The 18493-nt window shown below is 46.8% G+C and overlaps 1 protein-coding gene across 1 annotated transcript in view; it reads left to right on the top strand.

The window, feature by feature from the left end:
* Window positions 1-2549: 2549 nt before the first annotated feature.
* GPC4 (glypican 4) overlaps window positions 2550-18493 on the top strand; it is a 105560-nt gene continuing 89616 nt past the window's right edge. The window contains exon 1 of the mRNA XM_052662896.1: window positions 2550-3064. Within this exon, the coding sequence (XP_052518856.1) occupies window positions 2905-3064 (160 nt within the window). The 5' untranslated portion in view covers window positions 2550-2904. The remainder of the gene's footprint in view (window positions 3065-18493) is intronic.

The following is an 18493-nucleotide window of genomic DNA, read 5'->3' as shown; positions in this document are numbered from 1 at the left end:
AATCCAAAAGGCAATATGAAAGTTGATCATCCTGAGAAGTTGTTGATTCCTGCACTCTACCTGTCAGCCCCCAGTCCATTTTTTGGCATTCAGAGAACTTACAGAGTAGGTGCATCTCCACTAAGGAGTTCAGAAAAACTGGAATGGGAGTGAGGGGGATGGGGAGGAGGAGAGCTACAGGCCATCAGAAAAGGGAAGCTAGATGGTATTTGTTTCGCAGATTGCCAGTTGTTCACCCTGTTTGTATTTAAATGAAAGGAGGCTTTGAAGTGGGAGCTGCCTCTGAGCAGGGTTTGGGGTTCCTGCTTCGTGTGGTAAAGTTCAGACTTGTCCAGATTCGTTTCTAGCCAGAGGTTACTGTTTCTGGTGGAAAAGGCTCAGGTTTTGGTTAATAATATATGAACAGGAAGAGCTGGAGTAAAATGGGGGACAAGGAATGAGTTCACCCTGTACTTGATGTGAAAGGAAGTTTTCTATGATTTGGGCTGCATAATTTGGGAGTATCTTTTTCTCATTTAAGGAGGTTGGGTTTCATTTATTATTAACGTTGGTCCCATCTCAGATCGTATTCTCTTTGGGAAAGAACATCTTTAAGCAAATGCATCAGTGAATGAAAGTTAAAATTGCTGGGCTAAGTTCTAGAAATGCCTTAAGGACCTGATGATTATCAGTTTAAGGAAAACCTGGACCATTTGAAAGTCCCTCGAAAATGGCAGAAAATTCATTTGTACTGGAGTTTGCATGTTTAGAAAGAGTCCTCTCACAGTTGCAGAGTTAACCATTCTGCCAACCCACAAAAACTGGAAGTCCCACTTACAGATGGGTCACAATCCGTCTGTTTATGCTGATGATCTCCAAGAGTTAATAAAATATAGAAGAGTCTATAGTGAGCTTTCAAAACAACAGCTAGCTACTTTCTACAGCTCCTCACAGCCAACCACATTAACCAGGTTTACAAACAACAGTGTGTGTGTGTGGGGAGTCTCAACAAACCCTATGAGGGTGATAATTGTAATGATGGTTCATATCTTCACCCTATGTAATTTTATGGGAATTGAGAGTCTAGCCAAATAATAAGTTCCAGCCCCTTTTATCTGCCCAGTTCCCAGCACACTCCTGAGGTGTCTGAGGCACTTCTCACCCTAACCTCTTACAGCAGATTGTAACAATAACAAGGGTAATGACAAGTTCCCAATCTGCACCGTTCCCTTCATTAAGGAGCCCTGGGAGCTTCAAAAACATTCATTAATGGAATCTGACGAAGCTTAGAAGGTGGGAAGACTCACCCATTTCCAGTTTTCAGGTGGCTACGTGGAGACGGGGTCCTAGAGAGGTCTGAGTTTCTGTCACGAGGCTTAAGGACAGAGGGGAACTCGGGGGTCCTTGGCTACCTTTATTCCATGTGACCTGGGAGTCATCTCTGGATCTGGGGGCACCCCCCCAGCCGTATGCCAAGTGACTTTCCTTCTCTGGGCCTCAGTTTCCCTTCGTACAGAAGGACATTTGGGGCCAGAAAGTGAGTTTGGGCCAGAAGGTTTCCAAGGTCAACCCTGAATCTGCCAGCAAGGACCCCCGCCCCGCCCACGCGGCAGTTGGGGGTTGGGGGGGGTCCAGAACCTCCCGGTTTAGGGTTTGATTAGACTTGTAGCAGAACCAGCTTGGGGGTGGGGCAGGGGGTGTGTGGGTGGGCTGAGAATGCCTGCCAGGTTTCCAAACAGGTGAGCACCATTTGATGGGAAGCAGGTCTAAGGAGGCCAGGTGAGGCTCTAGGGCCAGCTCGTAGTCACAAGTCTCTAGGCTGCCTGCAGCAAACAATGAGATTAATGCCAGCGTTTTCCATTCCCAGCCCAGGAGCTGGGTGGTGAGGGGCGTCCTCCTGGCTGCGGGGCGGCAGCGGGGGTGGGGTGGGGTGGGGGGGCTGGATTGAGGAGGGTAGGTATCGAGACCGGAGGGCTCGGTCCGGCTTTGGCCCGCGGGCAGCGGGTCAGGGGGCCGCGGGCAGAAGGCCTAGGACTCGGACGTGGGTTTCAAGTCCCAGGCTCTCGGCCCGGTCCCCAGGGACTTGGGCCTTTCGACACGGAGAAGTTAGCCGGTCCTCTCCGGGTGGGGGGCGGCGGGCAGGCTCCCCGCCTCCCGGGAGGAGGGGAGGAGGGAGGAGTCCGGCGGGGCGTGTCGCGCGAGGGAGCGCCGCGCGCCCGGTGCGGCCCCCTAGGAAGTGGATTTGGTTGCTCCGGATCCAACCCCGCTTCCAGGTTTTCTGCCGTCCCGGCCCTGCGTGCTCCCGCCCGTCTCCGGCACCCCCCCGCCCCGCCGCCCGCCCCCTCCCCCTGAGTGCCGCCCGCTGGGCCAAGTTTGTCGAGCGTCGCCGCGCACGCCGGCCAGTCAATCAGCGGTAAAGCTGAAGAGGGCACAGCCGCGCGGCCGAGGGCAGAGCGAGCCGAGCCGAGTCGAGCCAGCGGAGCGGACCAGCGCCGGGCAGCCCGAGCCGCGCGCCGCGAGCGCCCGCCGCCGCCCACGCCCTCCTCGGCCCCCGCGGCGCCTGCCACCTTCCCCTCCTTCCCCGCGCCCCTGTCCCGCCGCCGACCAGCTCGCCCAGGTCGCTGTCCCCGCGGAGTCCGGAGGTCACCGGCCCGCGCCTCCGCTCCCTCTGGGCCGCGCAGCGCCTCCACGAATTCCTTCTCCTCCTGTTCCCCGGGCCGGGCGCCTGGCACCGGGGACCGTTGCCTGACGCGCGAGGCCCAGCTCCACTTTTCGCCCCGCGTCTCCTCCTCCTGCTCTCCTTCTCCAACTCCTCCAACTCCCTCACCCTCTGACTCCGCTCTCGAGCCCCTGTCTCCGAGCCCGCCCGCCCGCCACTTTCTGTCCGGTCCCAAAGGTGGGAGCGCGTCCGCCCCGGCCCGCACCATGGCACGGTTCGGCTTCCCCGCGCTGTTCTGCACCCTGGCCGCGCTCAGCGCCGCGCTGCTGGCTGCCGAGCCCAAGTCGAAAAGTTGCTCGGAAGTGCGACGTCTCTACGTGTCCAAAGGCTTCGACAAGAACGATGCCCCCATGCACGAGATTAACGGTAGGTGGGAGCCCCCGGGAGGCGAGCTCCGAGACGGGCACCCCGTGAAGGGGCCGCGGCAGCCCCCTTGCCCCGCCGGTCTCCGCGCCGCGGGACGCAGGTAGTCGAGACGGAGAAATGGACGGGCGCGCTGGAGCGAGCCCCGGCGCAGAGCGTGCCCTGCGGCGCGGCGGCCCCCGGTGCGCCGCGGGCGGAGAGGCATCCCGGAGTTGCCCGGTGTCACTCTCCCGCTCTGCTTTCATCCCCCAACCCCCTCCCACGGTCTCCCGGGTCCCAGGAAGCCCCAGAGGACTCTGGCCCGCAAAGTGCATGTCACCGGCTCCCTCGCCTTTTCCGGATTGAACTCCTTACTGGGCTCCCCGCTTTGTTGTCAGGGTGACTAGAGGTCGGGTGGGGGTGGGGGCCGCCAGTGAGGGGGGTTTCTAGAGCTTGCCAGAATCCCGGGGGCGCGAAACATGGAATTTGAGTTGATGTTTCATTGATTTTCTTTAAAATCTCCCCGCCTCTCTCCACTCCCCGCCTCTCCCACCCCTGACATGGATTAGGATTTTTAGTAGCTCCAGCGGCTTTAGAAGTGGCCTTTAAAAAGAAAAACGACTCTCCAGCCCTCCAAACCCTGACTTTTGGGAACTCTCCTGCTTTCCGGAAGGTGTTGGACGAGAAGGGTATCCCCCCTTTCTTTTTTTCTCACCTCATTTTAAGGGTTAATTGCACTTTCAATTACAAACCTTTGAAAGGACTGATTACAGGAAACCTGAATCTCAGTTTGGAGATGGTTATGCAAATAGAGACGGTTTAGCCAGTGAAAAAGTTACCCGGATTTCGGCGCTGGGGATGCGTGGGTTGTTTGTGAAAGCCCTTCTCCGAGCGCCGGGGAGACAGGTTTGCGTCGGGTGTCCTTCGGCCCTCCTCTCCAGGAGGGCGGCGGTGGCCGGGCCGGTCCCCTCTGGGTGGCACTCAAGCATTCGCAGAGAGGCCAACTGTTCCACGCAGCCCCGCGGGCCGCGCCGGGGCAGGTAGCCTGTTCGCCCTGAGGGTTCAGAAAGAATTTCGAATCTAGCTGGCCGATGGCCAGCTTAACCTAACGGAGAAGTGAGCGATTCGAGCCCCGGGGGCCAAGCTCCATTCCAAACCTTTCATGGAAGTGAGCAGAGCGCGCCTTTGCCTCGCGGTGTTGGTCACCCGGGTGGGGCGGGCAGGGGGGCGGCAGCCCCAGAGGAAATACTGTAATTTCAACCAGGCGCTTCCAAAGACTTAGGAAGACTTGGGGGTCATTTTTTGGAAAGGGCTATTAATACCCTTGGAGATTAAGTGCAGTCATCAATTACACATAAATTACAAAAGTAATTGAGGGAAGTTGCTGGTCACTTTTAAGAGTGTGACCGGCATCTATCTAGAAATAGAACCCAAGAAATCGGTGGAGCAGGCTAGGAACCCACAGCACCTGGGCAGTTATCAAGTAACTCGCACATTACTGATTAGAGACTGTTTGCCCTTGAGCTGCCTGTCTTTTGGGGAGCTCAAGTCTGTCTTCTCAGCGAGACGAGTTTATTGGCTGGAGAGCCCTAAAAAAGCCCTCTTTCTTTCCCCTCTCCCTCCCGCCCCTCCTGAAAAAGTAAAGTTAAGCCAGCAGCCACTGAAGCTTGGAGGCTCCACAGGTCAGACCTGGGGTCTTTGTGCCCTGCACGGTTTGGGCTCCGGGGCCCAGCGGAGATGATTGGCGTGAAGGTTACAGTTGTCATTCCCACGTCTTGAAGGGATAGATGCAGCGATGCACTTAATGGGGATGTGACAAGTTTTCATCTTCTGCCCATGCAAAACAGTATGTGCCTTTGAGGTGCACTGGAGGCGTTGGGGGAGTGGGTGCTGAAATTGCCCTCCCCACCACCTTCTCAAGCTTTGCTCTGTGCAGCCTTGCAAGGGAGGGACATCTTTCCCAGCCAGCATCTCAGGAAAAAGGAAGTTTGCAGGGTGCTCAAGGACAGTGCTAGGTGTTCCCTTTGATTGTCATGGTCCCCAGAAAACACCTGAGGAATACTTTTGCATAGATGTTTCTCTGGACGTACCCCCCTAAAGATAGGAGCGTTATTAGTGACCAGCAGCAGGAAATGGAAGCTAATGTGCTCACACCCAAAACATTTTATTCTTTTTGTCTTGTCCTTCATCTCCCTCCCAGGGCTGCTGCTTTTATTTCCCCTTTTGAATGACCTACTGGACTGCATTCTCCCAAGGAACAAAGGAAGTGCCTTTTTAGCTGGAATCCTTGGAAGACCACCAAGGACTTTAGCTCATGCAGTGCAATTTCGCACCACTTTCAACAATAACAAAAATGCATGACTGAATGGCTCAAAAATGTGGAGTGTTAGAGGCATTCATTTGAGTCTAGGACACTGTCACAACACAGACAGACCCAAGTAAATACCTTTAGATGGTCAGTATAGAAACAGGGGTAATCTTTACTATCACCCTGGCCTCTCCAGATGCCTACATTGTCCTTGTCTCCCCTATGCTCCACTCAGATAATTTTGGTCATTTGGGAGACCATAGTCAATGGGGTGATTTGAATGAATTAACTGCCAGGCACTTTGCTTGGTTGAGGCGGGAGGTGTGTGTATTTTCTTAAGTGCAAAAAGTCCGCGATTGTTTTCCAGGCAAAGGGTCACGGCGTCTGAGTGCCTAGCCCCAGGCTTAGCCCAAGTTGAAGGTTTGATTCCCAACGGCCTTGCACTTGCCTTCTAGAGGTTTGAACAGGCTTTGAGACTACTCCACGTTCTTAAGGACTCTCAGTCTTTTAAGATCATAATTAAGATAATCTGATGTGCTCTCAAGGGTGTCAGGGAACACATCAGACTGACAGGGCCTCCTACCTAGGTCTTTCTTGCATTGCCTATCCACTTGACCCCTGTACTTACCAAATAATGGGCAGCTTAGATGCCATGATCAAAAGAGATCTTTAACACAAAATATAGATTTTGATTCAGCTTTCAAAGGGCATACCTTCTGGAGCACGTACTAGGTACGATTTTCCGTGGAGGCACTCAGCATTGTGGAGGCAGCAAAGAGGATAGGAGGGCTCTGCCGCTAGGACCTTCCCAGGTAATAGGGAGATAAGCTGTGTATATACATGATGGGAATACAACATGGTGTGTGATAAGTACCATATGAGTGGTACAGGTGAGGAGAAAGGAGGGTCTGGGGAGTTCAGGGGAGAAGGGATTTGGGACTAGGGTATTAACTCACTAATGGTAGTTCAGTAGTTAAAAAAGAAAATAAGATTTATGGTGAAAAATTGTAAAATCTTAGCGTTCTCATTGTGCCTCCCTCTATACGGCCAAGATAAAGGACATGCAACAGTTGACATTTTATTACTCATCTAATCTTTGCTTGAAATTATCTTGAGGAGTGAGCCAGTTTGGTTAGAAACCTTAAGCTTGCCAAGGTGAGATAGAAGGCTACCAAGGAGAACTTGGCATCATAGTTGTGATTTGGGAGCTTTTGCTTCCCTGTTCCCATTTGCGTTTATGACCAGTGCACCTGTGAGTGTGCTCGCAGCCTCATGTGTATATCTCCAAGGGAATCGCATAAGCTATGCTAGGATTACGTGGGCAAATGTGTGTTGGAGAAGTAGGAATACTTTCTGCTATTGCATTGATTATTACATGTAAGACACACAGCATGTCTTCAAGGTTGTAATACCTCTTAAATACTTTAACTCTGTGGGTTAGATTTTGCTGAGAACTTGTGATTTTTCTCACCTGTCAGTATAGAAGTTATCCCAAGTTTCCTGGACATGCTCAGAAAAGAACTTAGAAAAAGTTCTAGCTTACGCAGCCCAGTCTCTCGTTAGAACATACAAATATAAAATGTTTGATTCAGCATAATTACTATTTTCCTTTTTGATTTGACTCACATTGGGCTGCATGCAATTTCAGGATTAGCTGGAGACTAGACTGAGGAATGAAAAAGGAAGTTTTCTTTTGTTGTCTCAACAAGGGAAACAGCATCAGTGTTCATCTAAGTCAGTTGGCTCCTGAATAACATCATCTGTTTTAGCACTGAATTGGTTGCAATATATGTTTTCCAAAAATGCATTTTGGTCTGAGTGAAAAGATGGGTGGCTATTAAGTGCTTTCTCTGGGCCTGGTCCTAAACATGATCATCCCAACTCCCATAGAGGGCTGGTTTTGAAAACATAGGCTATGAGAGAACCTATACTTGTGCACTCTCTGCGACCCCATGGGCTATAGCCCACTAGGCTCCTCTGTCCATGGGATTATCCCAGCAAGAATACTGAAGTGGGTTGCCATGCCCCGCTCCAGGAGATCTTCCTGATCCAGGGATCAAACCTGTGTCTCTTGCATTGGCAGGCAGATTCTTTACCACTGAACCACCTGGGAAGCCCATGAAAGAACCAGTAACTAGTTAAAGATCATTATCACAGCACTATGCTGATGCTGTACCCTAATGGAGACAATCAAATGTTAACTGTAAATTGTATTTCCTGGGCCATGGGGAGCCAAAGATAGCTTCTGAGGAGGGGAATGTTATTAGTCACACTGTTTCTGGAAGATAACTAGTGGCACTGGGAGTTCAGGGTTGGTGAGGCAAGGGGGATAAAGGTAGGGAGGCTGTTTTAAATAGTTCTTAACTGGTCTACCTGCCTCTTGTCTGTCCCCCTCCCCCATTCCATCCTTAGTCTCACCAGCTTCCTTTCCCTCCAGCAGTGCTGTGAGTGGAGTCATTCCTCTGCTTTGAGCTTCCCTGGCTTCAAGCATCTCAAATGATTGTTTCATTGAGTCACTCCTGAACCCCCCGGGGTTATGTGCCGCCTTCTTCTGAAACCCTGGCTTGAATCGGATCCATAGTCTTTGCACCCCAGCTGTCTTGTATCCTAGTTCATCGTGTGCACAGGCACATGTGTGTCTTCTTGCCTCACCTGTAAGTAAACTGAGGGCACATGGCAGCTCCTGGTGTTTTGTGTGCCCAGTGGTCCCAGGTACAGGAGTGCAGTGAAGTATTTGTTAAACAGGTGTGTGTATGGTGGGAGCGGGGAGGGAGTCACATAGACAATTAGATTGCGTTGTCTGGCAGGACACCAGGGCAATCATCAGATTATGCTGCCTTGATAATAGATCGTCATCCCATGTTCTCTTGCTCTCCTGGGAAACTTTTAGGTCTAAACATTCTGAAAAGCAGTGAATGTAGAGTAAACCTCCTAGAAATGTTATTATAACTTGGAGACTGTTTTTATTTTTTGATGGGACTACTCATCTTTACCACTTCATTAATAACTGAGTGTCATACGGATTTTTCAGAAGGATTCAGAATTCTGATTTTCTTCCTGGTTTCTTTAAGAAACAAACAGTTGAGACTTGTGATTAGGCAATTTAAAGCAAATGGAGAAGAGTAATTGAACACCTTAGATTCAGCATATAGAGCTGTTTGATGCACATCAGTGACCTTTTAAAAAAATCTTGTTTGTTGTCTTTACCAAGGTGAACAACACAGGCTTCAGAATATCGATAGTTTATATAAGCAGGGACTTCCCTGGCGGGCCAGTGGTTAAGACTCCATGTTTTCATTGCCAAGGGCCTGGGTTCAATCCCTGGTCAGGGCACTAAGATCCCGCAAGCAATGCAGTGTGACAAAAAAAAAAATGTTTTTTAATATAAGCAGACACACTAAATGTGAATAGGTAAAAACTAGCATTTTCAATTCCACTTGGTTAAACATCTGTTTCTTACTATAGAGAACATGAAAGTGCAGAAAATTCATGAAGTGATTCCATCCTGGAGGTAATTTGAAATATTATATTTAATTTCTGATGCATTTAATTCAGCAATCTTGTGGGAGAGAAAAATCAAAGAGATCCATCAGCCAGGTATTCAACTTTTGAAAAAGAAACTCTAACAAATGTTAGAAATTAGGAAAAAAATTGAATGGAAGAGTTAAAAAAAAAGTCAATAACCTCCAGGAAGCCTGGAAACTATGTAAAAACATCTTATTGGAAGCCCAGATAAATGTGTGCCAAACATCAAAAAGACCAGCTGCTTGGGGGAAGAAAAAAAGAACCCGGCATGACTAACTGGCAGAGTAAAAGAGGCTGCTTCAGGGAAAAAGGCATCTTTCACAAAATGGGAAGAGTTTAGGAAGTCCATGAGGTATAGCAGGGCAGGTACAAACTAGAAATTAAGTGAGTCGGAAAAAGAATCGGAGGTGAGCCTTGCCAGGGACTTGAAAGAGGGCCCAGGTGATGATAATGGTGAAAAGCGTGGGCAAAGTGAGTCCAGCCTCTCAGAGGAAAAGCAATATGGCTTCTTTAAGGGGCAGCCATGCCTGATTAACCTCCCAGAGTTCTTTGAGAGAAAAGAATCAAGTGCATACAGGGAAACGGACCTAGTTTAGACTGTCAAGAATTAAGCAATGGGATTCCAAGGCAGAGTATATTCAGGAAATTCATTTACTTCGGGATAGGTGAGAATGTTTGCTTCTTGAAAAAAGGAAAAGGGAAGGGAGGGGGAGAGGGAAGAAACCCCACTGTCCTAGGTAGAGTAGTTTACATGGAAAGACCATGGTTTCTTAGAAAGAGCAGGTCTAGCCTATCTCTGTGTCAGATTAGTTATTTGATCCCTTTGGTTAGGTTCTTTCACCTCCATTTGAAAAATGGGTGTGGGGTTGTTAGAAGACTGGATTACATCAGGGATTCTCAACCCTGGCCATGCTTTAGAACCACTTGGAGAGCTTTTAAAATCTACTAGTGCTTGGGCACTACCCCCAGGCCAATTAAATCATACTTTCTGGCAGTAGGGCTAGGTAAGTTTCCAATTTTTCTTTTCTTTTTTTCCTTTGGCCATGCTGCCCGGCACGTGGGATCTTGGTTCCCCTAGCAGGGGTTGAACCCTCACCCCCTGCGTTTGAAGCCCCTTGTAATTTTTTCAAAGCTCCTCAGTGGTTCTCATGAGGAGCCATGGTTGAGAAACAGTGCCCTAGATGATCTGAGGTCCCTTTCACTTCAGATTCTGTGATTTTTGAAGAAATAAATTTCATCACAAACTTAGAAGAGCGCTTTGATTGAGATCCAGTGCATGCTTGTTTTGATTTTGGTTAACTTGGTTTTAAGAGAAGGATCTGTTAAACTTGGGGAAAATATTTTGTAGTCAAGATGCAAGTACATGCCATCACCAGTGATGCTTTGCTGATGGTTGAGAAATAAAGACTAGGACATTGAAAGTACTTTGGAGAGATTTAGACAAGAATCCAGCCTTGCTGTTGTTTATTGATTAAGTGTCAGTGTGCTGGGTGATACTTCTTCCCTTTATCTTTATTGGTAAAATAAAAAAAATCTCTTTATCCCTTACTTTAATGTCCTCTTTGCCATGTGTTTATTCTCTTCAAGTATCTTATCAAGAAATAGAAGTACAGTAAATCCCTAGGCTTCTGGCTGGCATAGTCATCCAGAACGCAGCTGGGAATGTGGAAGTAAGCAGAAAAGCTAAATGATGGAAACAGCTGTCATAAAGCCCATGCATTCTACTTGGAAGAAAAGGCCTTCAGAAATTTATCATCCCCGATCATTGATTGAATGCCTTTTGTATCGAGCAGAATGCTAGGTGCTGGGGATTCAAAGATTTTGTTCAAAACCAGAATCCAGCTTTTTGGAGGCACTTATATTCAAATTTGGTAGATAGGGTTTATAGGTAAGAAGATAAAAAGCTTAAGTTACCTTGCTTCCCAGTCCAAAACTGATTAAGAGTAGGTATAGGAGTAGCCAGTAGTGCCGGTTAGAGGGTGGATGGGTCAGAGGAACGGGTAGGTTTAGAGGCTTGATACCTGGGAGGACTGAGAGATGACAGTGTGAAACAGGTTGGGCGGCCAGAGGCTGAATAGTAGACCCAGAACTTGCTGATCCTTGGCAGTTGGAGCCCTATTAGGATGGGTGAATACTCAGAGACACCTCTCTAACCATTGAGGGCACTGGTATATTTCAGGGCAGTATTAAATAATTGTGTTTGGAATATTCTGATTTAAAACTTAAGAAAGTGTGTGTGTGTGTGTGTGTGTGTATGTTTGACTATACTGCATAGCTTATGGAATCTTAGTTCCCTGACCAGGGATCGAACCCACATCTCCCTGCAGTAAAAGCACAGTCTTAATCACCGGACTGCCAGAAAAGTCCCAGAAAGTATATTTTAGAAAAAGTGGATGCCTTCAAAATACAGAAATTGCCCTTGAAAGCATATGGCCTTTTTAGAGCACCTAGTTTCCCCACAGTGCTGGGTCAGTAAGGAGTCAATTCTGTGTGTCACTGTCGTTTTCTAGGGGGGAAAAAAACAGTTAAAGGCTGTGTATCTTTCTGACCCAGGGATCAAACCTGGGTCTCCTGCATTGCACACAGATTCTTTGCCATCTCAGCCACCAGGGAAGCCCATTAATAATTCAGGGTTTACTCACGGTCAGAACTTTTGGTTGGTGATTTTGTTGCTCTGAACTTTGTCTTCTAAGCCCCCTGGAACGTCCCAGGTAGATTTTGTTCTTATACTCTCTCCACCTGCTAAACTCACCTTGGGAAACTGACATTCTGACCTGAAGTCATCAAAGGCAAGGGTTGGTTTTGAGTTAGAGGTGACAGGTATTTTTTTAAAAATTTAATTGAGTGTAGATATTCCTTTTTCATCAGCCAGCTTTTCTTTCTTTTTAAAAATTTATTATTTATTTAGTTTTGGCTGTGCTGGGTTTTCACTGCTGCACAGACTCTCTGTGGTTGGGGCGATCGGGGGCTACTCTCTAGTTGTGGCGTTTAGGCTTAGGGTACATAGGCTTCAGTAGTTGTGACACACCAGCTTAGTTGCCCCATGGCATATAAGATCTTCCCAGACCGTGGATCAAACTCATGTCCCCTGCATTGGCAGGTGGATTCTTAACCACTGGACCACCAAGGAAACCCGTGACAGGTTTAAATATGTGTATGTTGGTTTCCCTTGTAAACATTTACCAAGCTAAGTAAATGGATAATCATATATAAAGAAACAGTAGAAGTTAAGGACGGGGGTACTATATTAAAGGTGAGGACACATTGGAGGGTTCCCATCTCTGATGAGGTGGCTGTTTGAACCTTTAAAGAAAAAGAAGCCATTCCTGACGGATCACACCTGCTCTGAGAGGCTGTGTAGCTCCAGGTTCTATCACACTGCCTGGCACATGATAGGTGTTACAGAAATGTTTGTCGTTGACGAATAAGTTCAAGCATGATTTGTGACTTTGGTAAATTCCTTTGAGGAATGAATGAATATTTCTATTCATCCATCCCTTTTAATTCAATTAATTTTAACTATTTTAAAATTTCGAATACATTCAGTATTAGATGCCTAAGTGAGAAAAAGAAATAACCCTTTTTTAAAAAAACAACCAACTTGTAGTGTTTATTTTTCAGTACGTCCAGAGATGGGAGCTAAGTATTTCATGTGCTTTGTTTTCATCCTAGTGGACAAATGGTTGCTGCTTTTTACATTGTCTTTTCCAGACATTAACAGGAGCTCCACGGTACCTGTCGAGGTGCTTCTAGAGAAAAAGAACCATTGCTCCTGTTCCTTGCTTTGGCTTCTCAGCCTAGTGTTCATGTCCTTCCCCTTCTTCAGGCAGCTCAGGTTGGGCCCCAGGCAGGATTGCCTGTCTTTGTCTGGTCTAGCTCAAGGTCACCTGGTTCCCGCCAACCCCCCGGCCATTGTTTTCATGCCAGTCCTTTCTCCTCCCAGCTACTTTGTCCGTTGGCTTTTGCAAGCCTCTTTCAGCCTGGCTGCTTCTTGATGTTGGGCTTCTGTCTACAGGAGCAGCCTGGGAAGTGGTTTCTCTTGGACTGCAGAGGTTTCCTTAGTTCTCCAAACCCTTGACGTCGGCATCCCAGCAAGCATCAAGCCACAGGAAAAATTTTTTCCCTTTAGTTATTGTTTCTATTCCACCACCCGGGTTTGTCTCCATTGAGTTTTCAGTCTGGTGTTTGGTTAGAGATGAAAACAAAGCACTGTGTCCTTGCAAACTGCAGTGTGAAGCATGTGGTTAACAGTTACTACTTGCAATGGTCCAGCCTGAGTGGGAGTATCATTTTTCTTGGCAGTCACTTCACAGAAAGTCCTGCCTCTTTGGTGCCAGAATAAGCAGTCATTACATTCCTGACAATTTATAGTCAAATTATTATCTACTATTGTTAAAATTGCCTTAATTATAGAATATTTCCCCATGTGAAGATTTTAAAAAGCAATGCAAGACAACTTTTCACTGGTGTACTTCAGAAATGGTCCTTAAAAATCACTTGCTGACTAGAAGGTCAGAAACTATGATGAGGAATAGTTTTTTGTGTGTGTTTATGGGGAGACTTTTTTTTTCTTAATGGGAGGTGTGTGGTGGGTTCACTTTAAACTGAATCTGAGCTAAATGCCCCCAGCTGGCTGGTTCATTAATATTCTGCCTTGTTTATCCTCAGTTTGGAACTAATGTTTTTTTTTTTCCCTGCCCCTTCAGGTCCCATGGGCCTGGATACATTCTGGGAGGAAGGCTCTACTGGTGGGAGGTGGATTGACCATTAAGCCGTGTGGCGATGGGAGAAGATGGTCTTGTAACTTTCAGTTCGGAGGGCAAATGAAGAAACCAGAACCTTCCAAAATAAGAGACTGTCCATTTCCTTGTGATCAGCACACAGATTGAGATGACTGTGGGAAATGTTTCTGTTTAGATTCTTTCAGAATCTCTGCCTTTGGGCTCTGCTTTCAAGATGTATCCAAGAATCTGTCTTCCTCTTTACCACCCCGATAACTACAGTCCTGATCTCATCCCCCATCACTTCTTCCCTGGATTATCACAGTTGGCTTGACACATCTCTGCTCTGGCTCTCACTCCCTCCTCCTCCCCATCAGTCTATTCCCAGCACATCAGCCAGTGTGATACTATTCTGTTAAACCTCACTGGGATCTTATCACTTTTGCTCAAAGAGCTCCAGTGACTCCCCTTGCCACCCACACGGAAAGCCAGAGCTTAGGGAGCCTTACAGGGTCTGCCTCTTGCCCCCTCCCATGCCAGATGGTACTGTCTTCTTTGTGTTTTTTATTGTTGTCTCCACATGCTGGTCTGTCTGCCTTCTGGGTTTTGCTTACCTGTCACCTTCATGGGGAAGTCTTTCCTGACTTCTGTCAGGAACTAGAATGCCCACCTCCACATAAACTTTGTCTCTCTCCCTCACTGCTCTATTCAGATCTCACAATCTGACCCGAGGGCAGGGACTTTGCCTCTTTAGTCACTGTCCTATCTATACCTGGTGTCTAGCACATTGCTTGGTACTTGGGTGTTCACTGAATGAATGAATGCATGAGTGAGTACTCCTGGCAAGTAGCATGCGGTTTACCCTCCAAAAGCCTTTTCCTAAGAACATCCTACTTGTGAGTGTGAGGCTACTACATACCTTACCCTCCCTCTGTAGAAAGAGAGTGCCTAGGCTAAAGGTTTATTTAACAACTGTTTACCAAGTGCCTCTGAGTTGAGGGGCATCCTTCTGGGCACTGGGGGTAAGGCAGCCACTAGTGCCTTATACAGGCCTGGCCTCACACGCATGGGGCTCACGGTCTCAATGAGGAGACTGATATTGACTTGACAAACCTCCAAATCAGTATCTAGTGACAGCTGTGATAACTTCTTCCAAGGAGAAGCCCTCGGGCTTGGGTGAATGATGATCAGAGTGAAGCAGAGTGTTTTGGGACTTTAGAACCTGCAGTTAGGCCCATAGGGCTCTTCTCACTTCCTAGGAGGTGTGTGTTTTACACCATCACACCCCGCCGCCCCCCCCCCCCCCCACATACACTTGAATGGCAGGGTCTTGAAATGTAAAGTCTGCAGCACTTGGGACAGCACGGGCGAGATGGGGCTGCATTAGCACTCTTCTCTGGTTTTGTTCCTTGGCCATCACTTTAGAGTCAGGGTTTTCGTGGCACCGGGAAATGCAGAGAACTCTGTCACTTTGCACCATTGTCTTCTGTCCTCGGCGTGCTCTGCAGAGGAACCACTAGACACTCTTGAGTACTGAACCCTCCAGATTTCTGTGAAAGCTCAATGTCCATTCTTAATCCTGTAGAGACCACAGAAGTGCAAGTTAAAAACATTTATTGAAGTATAGTTGATTTACAATGTTGTATTTAATTTCTGTTGTGTGGCAAAGTGACTCAGTTATACATATTCTTTTCCAGTATGGATTATCACAGGATGTTGAATATAGTTCACTGTGCTATACAGTAGGACCTTGTTGTTTATCCATCCTATATATAATAGTTTGCATCTTGTTTTTGTTGTTCAGTCTCTCAGTTGTGTCTGACTCTGTGACTCCATGGACTGCTGCACACCAGGCTTCCCTGTCCTTCACCATCACCCAGAGTTTGCTCAAACTCATGTCCATTGAGTCAGTGATGGTATCTAACCACCTCATCCTCTGTCGTCCCTTTCTCCTCCTGCCTTCAATCTTTCCCAGCATCAGGATCTTTCCCAATAAGTCAGCTCTTTGCATCAGGTGGCCAAAGTATTGGAGCTTCAGCCTCAGTCTTTCTAATGAATATTCAGGGTTGGCTTCCTTTAGGATTGACTGGTTTGATATTATCTAAGCTTTTTTGGCATTATCTATGTCTCATTGTGCCTCCGTCACGTCTGACTCTTTGCGACCCTGTGGACTGCAGCTTGCCAGGCTTCCCTGTCCTTCACTATCTCTCAGTTTTCTCAGATTCATGCCCATTGAGTCAATGATGCCATCCAATCATCTGCTAATCCCAAAGTCCCAATTCTTCCCTCAGAAACCCCTCCCCCTTGACAAGTCCATTTTCTATATTTGTGTTTGTTTTTGTTTTGTATATGTTTATTTGTGTTGTATTTTAGATTCTACATATAAGTGATATCTTATGGTATTTGTCTGGCTTATCTCAGTATGATAACCTCTAGGTCCATCCATGTTGCTGCCAATGGCATTATTTCATTCTTTTTAATGGTTGAGTAATATTCTGTGTATGGGGGGGCGGAGGGGGCGCTTCCCTGGTGGTTCAGTTGGTAAAGAATCCATCTGCCAAGCAGGAGACGTAGGTTTGATCCCTGGGTCAGGAAGATCCCCTGGAGAAAGAAATGGCAATCCACTCCAGTATTCTTGCCTGGGAAATTCCATGGACAGAGGAGCCTGGTGGGCTACAGTCCATGGGGTTGCAAAAGAGTTGGACATGACTTAACAACTAAAGCAACAACAAATTTGTGTGTGTGTGTGTGCACGTACATGTATGTGTATACAGCACATCTTCTTTATCCATTCATCTGTTGATGGATGTTTAGGTTGGTTAGATATCTTGGCTATTGTAAATGGTGCTGCAGTGAATATAGGGATGCATGTATCTTTTCAAATTAGTATACTGTTGTCTGGGTATATGCCCAGGCATGGCATTATAGGATTATATGGCAACTCTGGGGCTTCCCTGGTAGCTTAGATGGTAAAGAACCTGCCTACAGTGTGAGAGACCCAGGTTCGATCCCTGGGTTGGGAAGATCTCCTGGAGAAGAAAATGGCAGCCCACTCCAGTATTCTCGCCTGAAGAATTGCATGGACTGACCATGTGATTGCAAAGTCAGACACCACTGAGCGACTAACACTTTCCACTTTTTCATGTCAACTGCTAGTTTAAGGAACCTCCAGACTGTTTTTCCATAGGGGCTGCACCAATTTACATTCCAGTCAACAGTGTATGTGGGTTCCCTTTTTTCCACACCCTCTTCAGTATTAATTATTTGTAGACTTTGAAATGATGGCCATTCTGACTGGTGTGAGGTGGTGCCTCATTTTAGTTTTGAATTGCCTTTCTGTAATAATTGAAATGCTAGGGGTTTTTTTGACCAAGTGGCTCAGAACAAAGCCCCCTGGCCTCATGGTGACCGTTCCAGTAGAATTCTGGTTCAGCAGAAATGGATCTGATGCTCCTGCCAGTCGGCAGCAGGATTCCTTACCTCTCCAGGCCTTTATGAATGGCAACCAAGTGTGCATGTCTCCCTGGCTGTGTGTGGGGGAGGGGGGTGGTGGTGGTGGTGAGCGTGGAGGCTGGCCAGGAAGATTGGATTGTAAGCAAATGCAGTCTGAGTGATGTGTTCCCTGCAGTTATCAAGGGAACAGAATGGGAAAGAGCCTTTCCTGCCATACACTGTGCCCCTCAGAACAGGGTTGACTCCATTTCAGAGTTTGATACTATTTTATTTTTTAAAAAATTGAAATAGGATTGATAGTTTTCAGAATTTTGAATGAGTGCTCTGGATAAAAATAGGGCCTTATTTTTGTTAGTATGTTCAGAAATTCCAGGCTCTAATGAGGGACCCTGAGGCTGAATTATGCATAGGCACCACCTTGCATGCTTGGCAGTTTCACGTACTGGTATACAAGTAGTCATGAGATCCCAATATTACCAGTGTTTTGCAGTGTTGAAGGCTGAAGTCCCAAGTTCTTGATTTAATGCAGTGAACTGACTGTATCTCTAGTAAATAGGTTGTATGCAAGGACCAAATCTTGTTTAGATATGCAGATTTACGTGTACCCTATTTTATATATGGATTAAAATAGGAAGCTTTTGGTATATGTCCTATTCTAAATAATATAGGCTTGCACTATCACTATATAAGGAAAAGTTGCCTGATTAAAAATAGACATAAGCATTTTGTTTCTTGTTGTCCAAGCAAGCAAATGGTTCATATGCTATGAAGTACTCATGGTGTGGACTAAGATATGTAGGTTCATGTTGAGGCAAACCAATCATTAGCTCTCTAAGCATAGCTTTACCTTTAGGGAGAAGTGATTAATTGTCTCTGCTTTTATTTTAAAACAGACACAGCATGGACCGTTTTCGCCAATAACCTAGTGTTTCTCTTGGAGCCCGGAGATTTTCTCTTGGTTCCTTCTAAGTTTTAGAATGAGAGATTCTGGGATGAAGGAAGCTGAGGCTAAGCTTCTTTATCTCTGCTGGGTCTGTAATAAAAGGGTTTGCTAAGCTAATGAATAAGTACATTAGGAGATGTTTGACACCTGCATAGGGGAAGGGAGTGATCACCAAACACCTCAAGGACAGCCATTTTCATTGAGACCATTGTGTTCATTACAAATATGTCTGTTTATTGAAGTAGGTCTTTAAGTTGCTTTAAAACTTTGGTGGGGTTGGGGTGGGGAGAAGTCACCTTGTGTTTAAAAAGTGATAAGTCTGTGTTTCTTTAAAATATTGTATAATTCAACCCATATTCCCTCCAATTAGTCAAATTTATAGAAGGCATTTCTATAATTGACCATAGCAACATGAGTGACTAATGGCAGTTCTGCTATTAGGGTAGGCTATTTGTTTTCTTTCTTGAAATCCCAGCAGCTGTTGTATCCTCAGAGTTTGCAGA

This window comes from Budorcas taxicolor, chromosome X, assembly GCF_023091745.1.
Source record: "Budorcas taxicolor isolate Tak-1 chromosome X, Takin1.1, whole genome shotgun sequence".
NCBI classification, from domain to species: Eukaryota; Metazoa; Chordata; class Mammalia; order Artiodactyla; family Bovidae; genus Budorcas; species Budorcas taxicolor.
The sequence above is the reverse complement of the archived record's forward strand: the minus strand, read 5'-3'. Positions and strand labels throughout refer to the sequence as shown.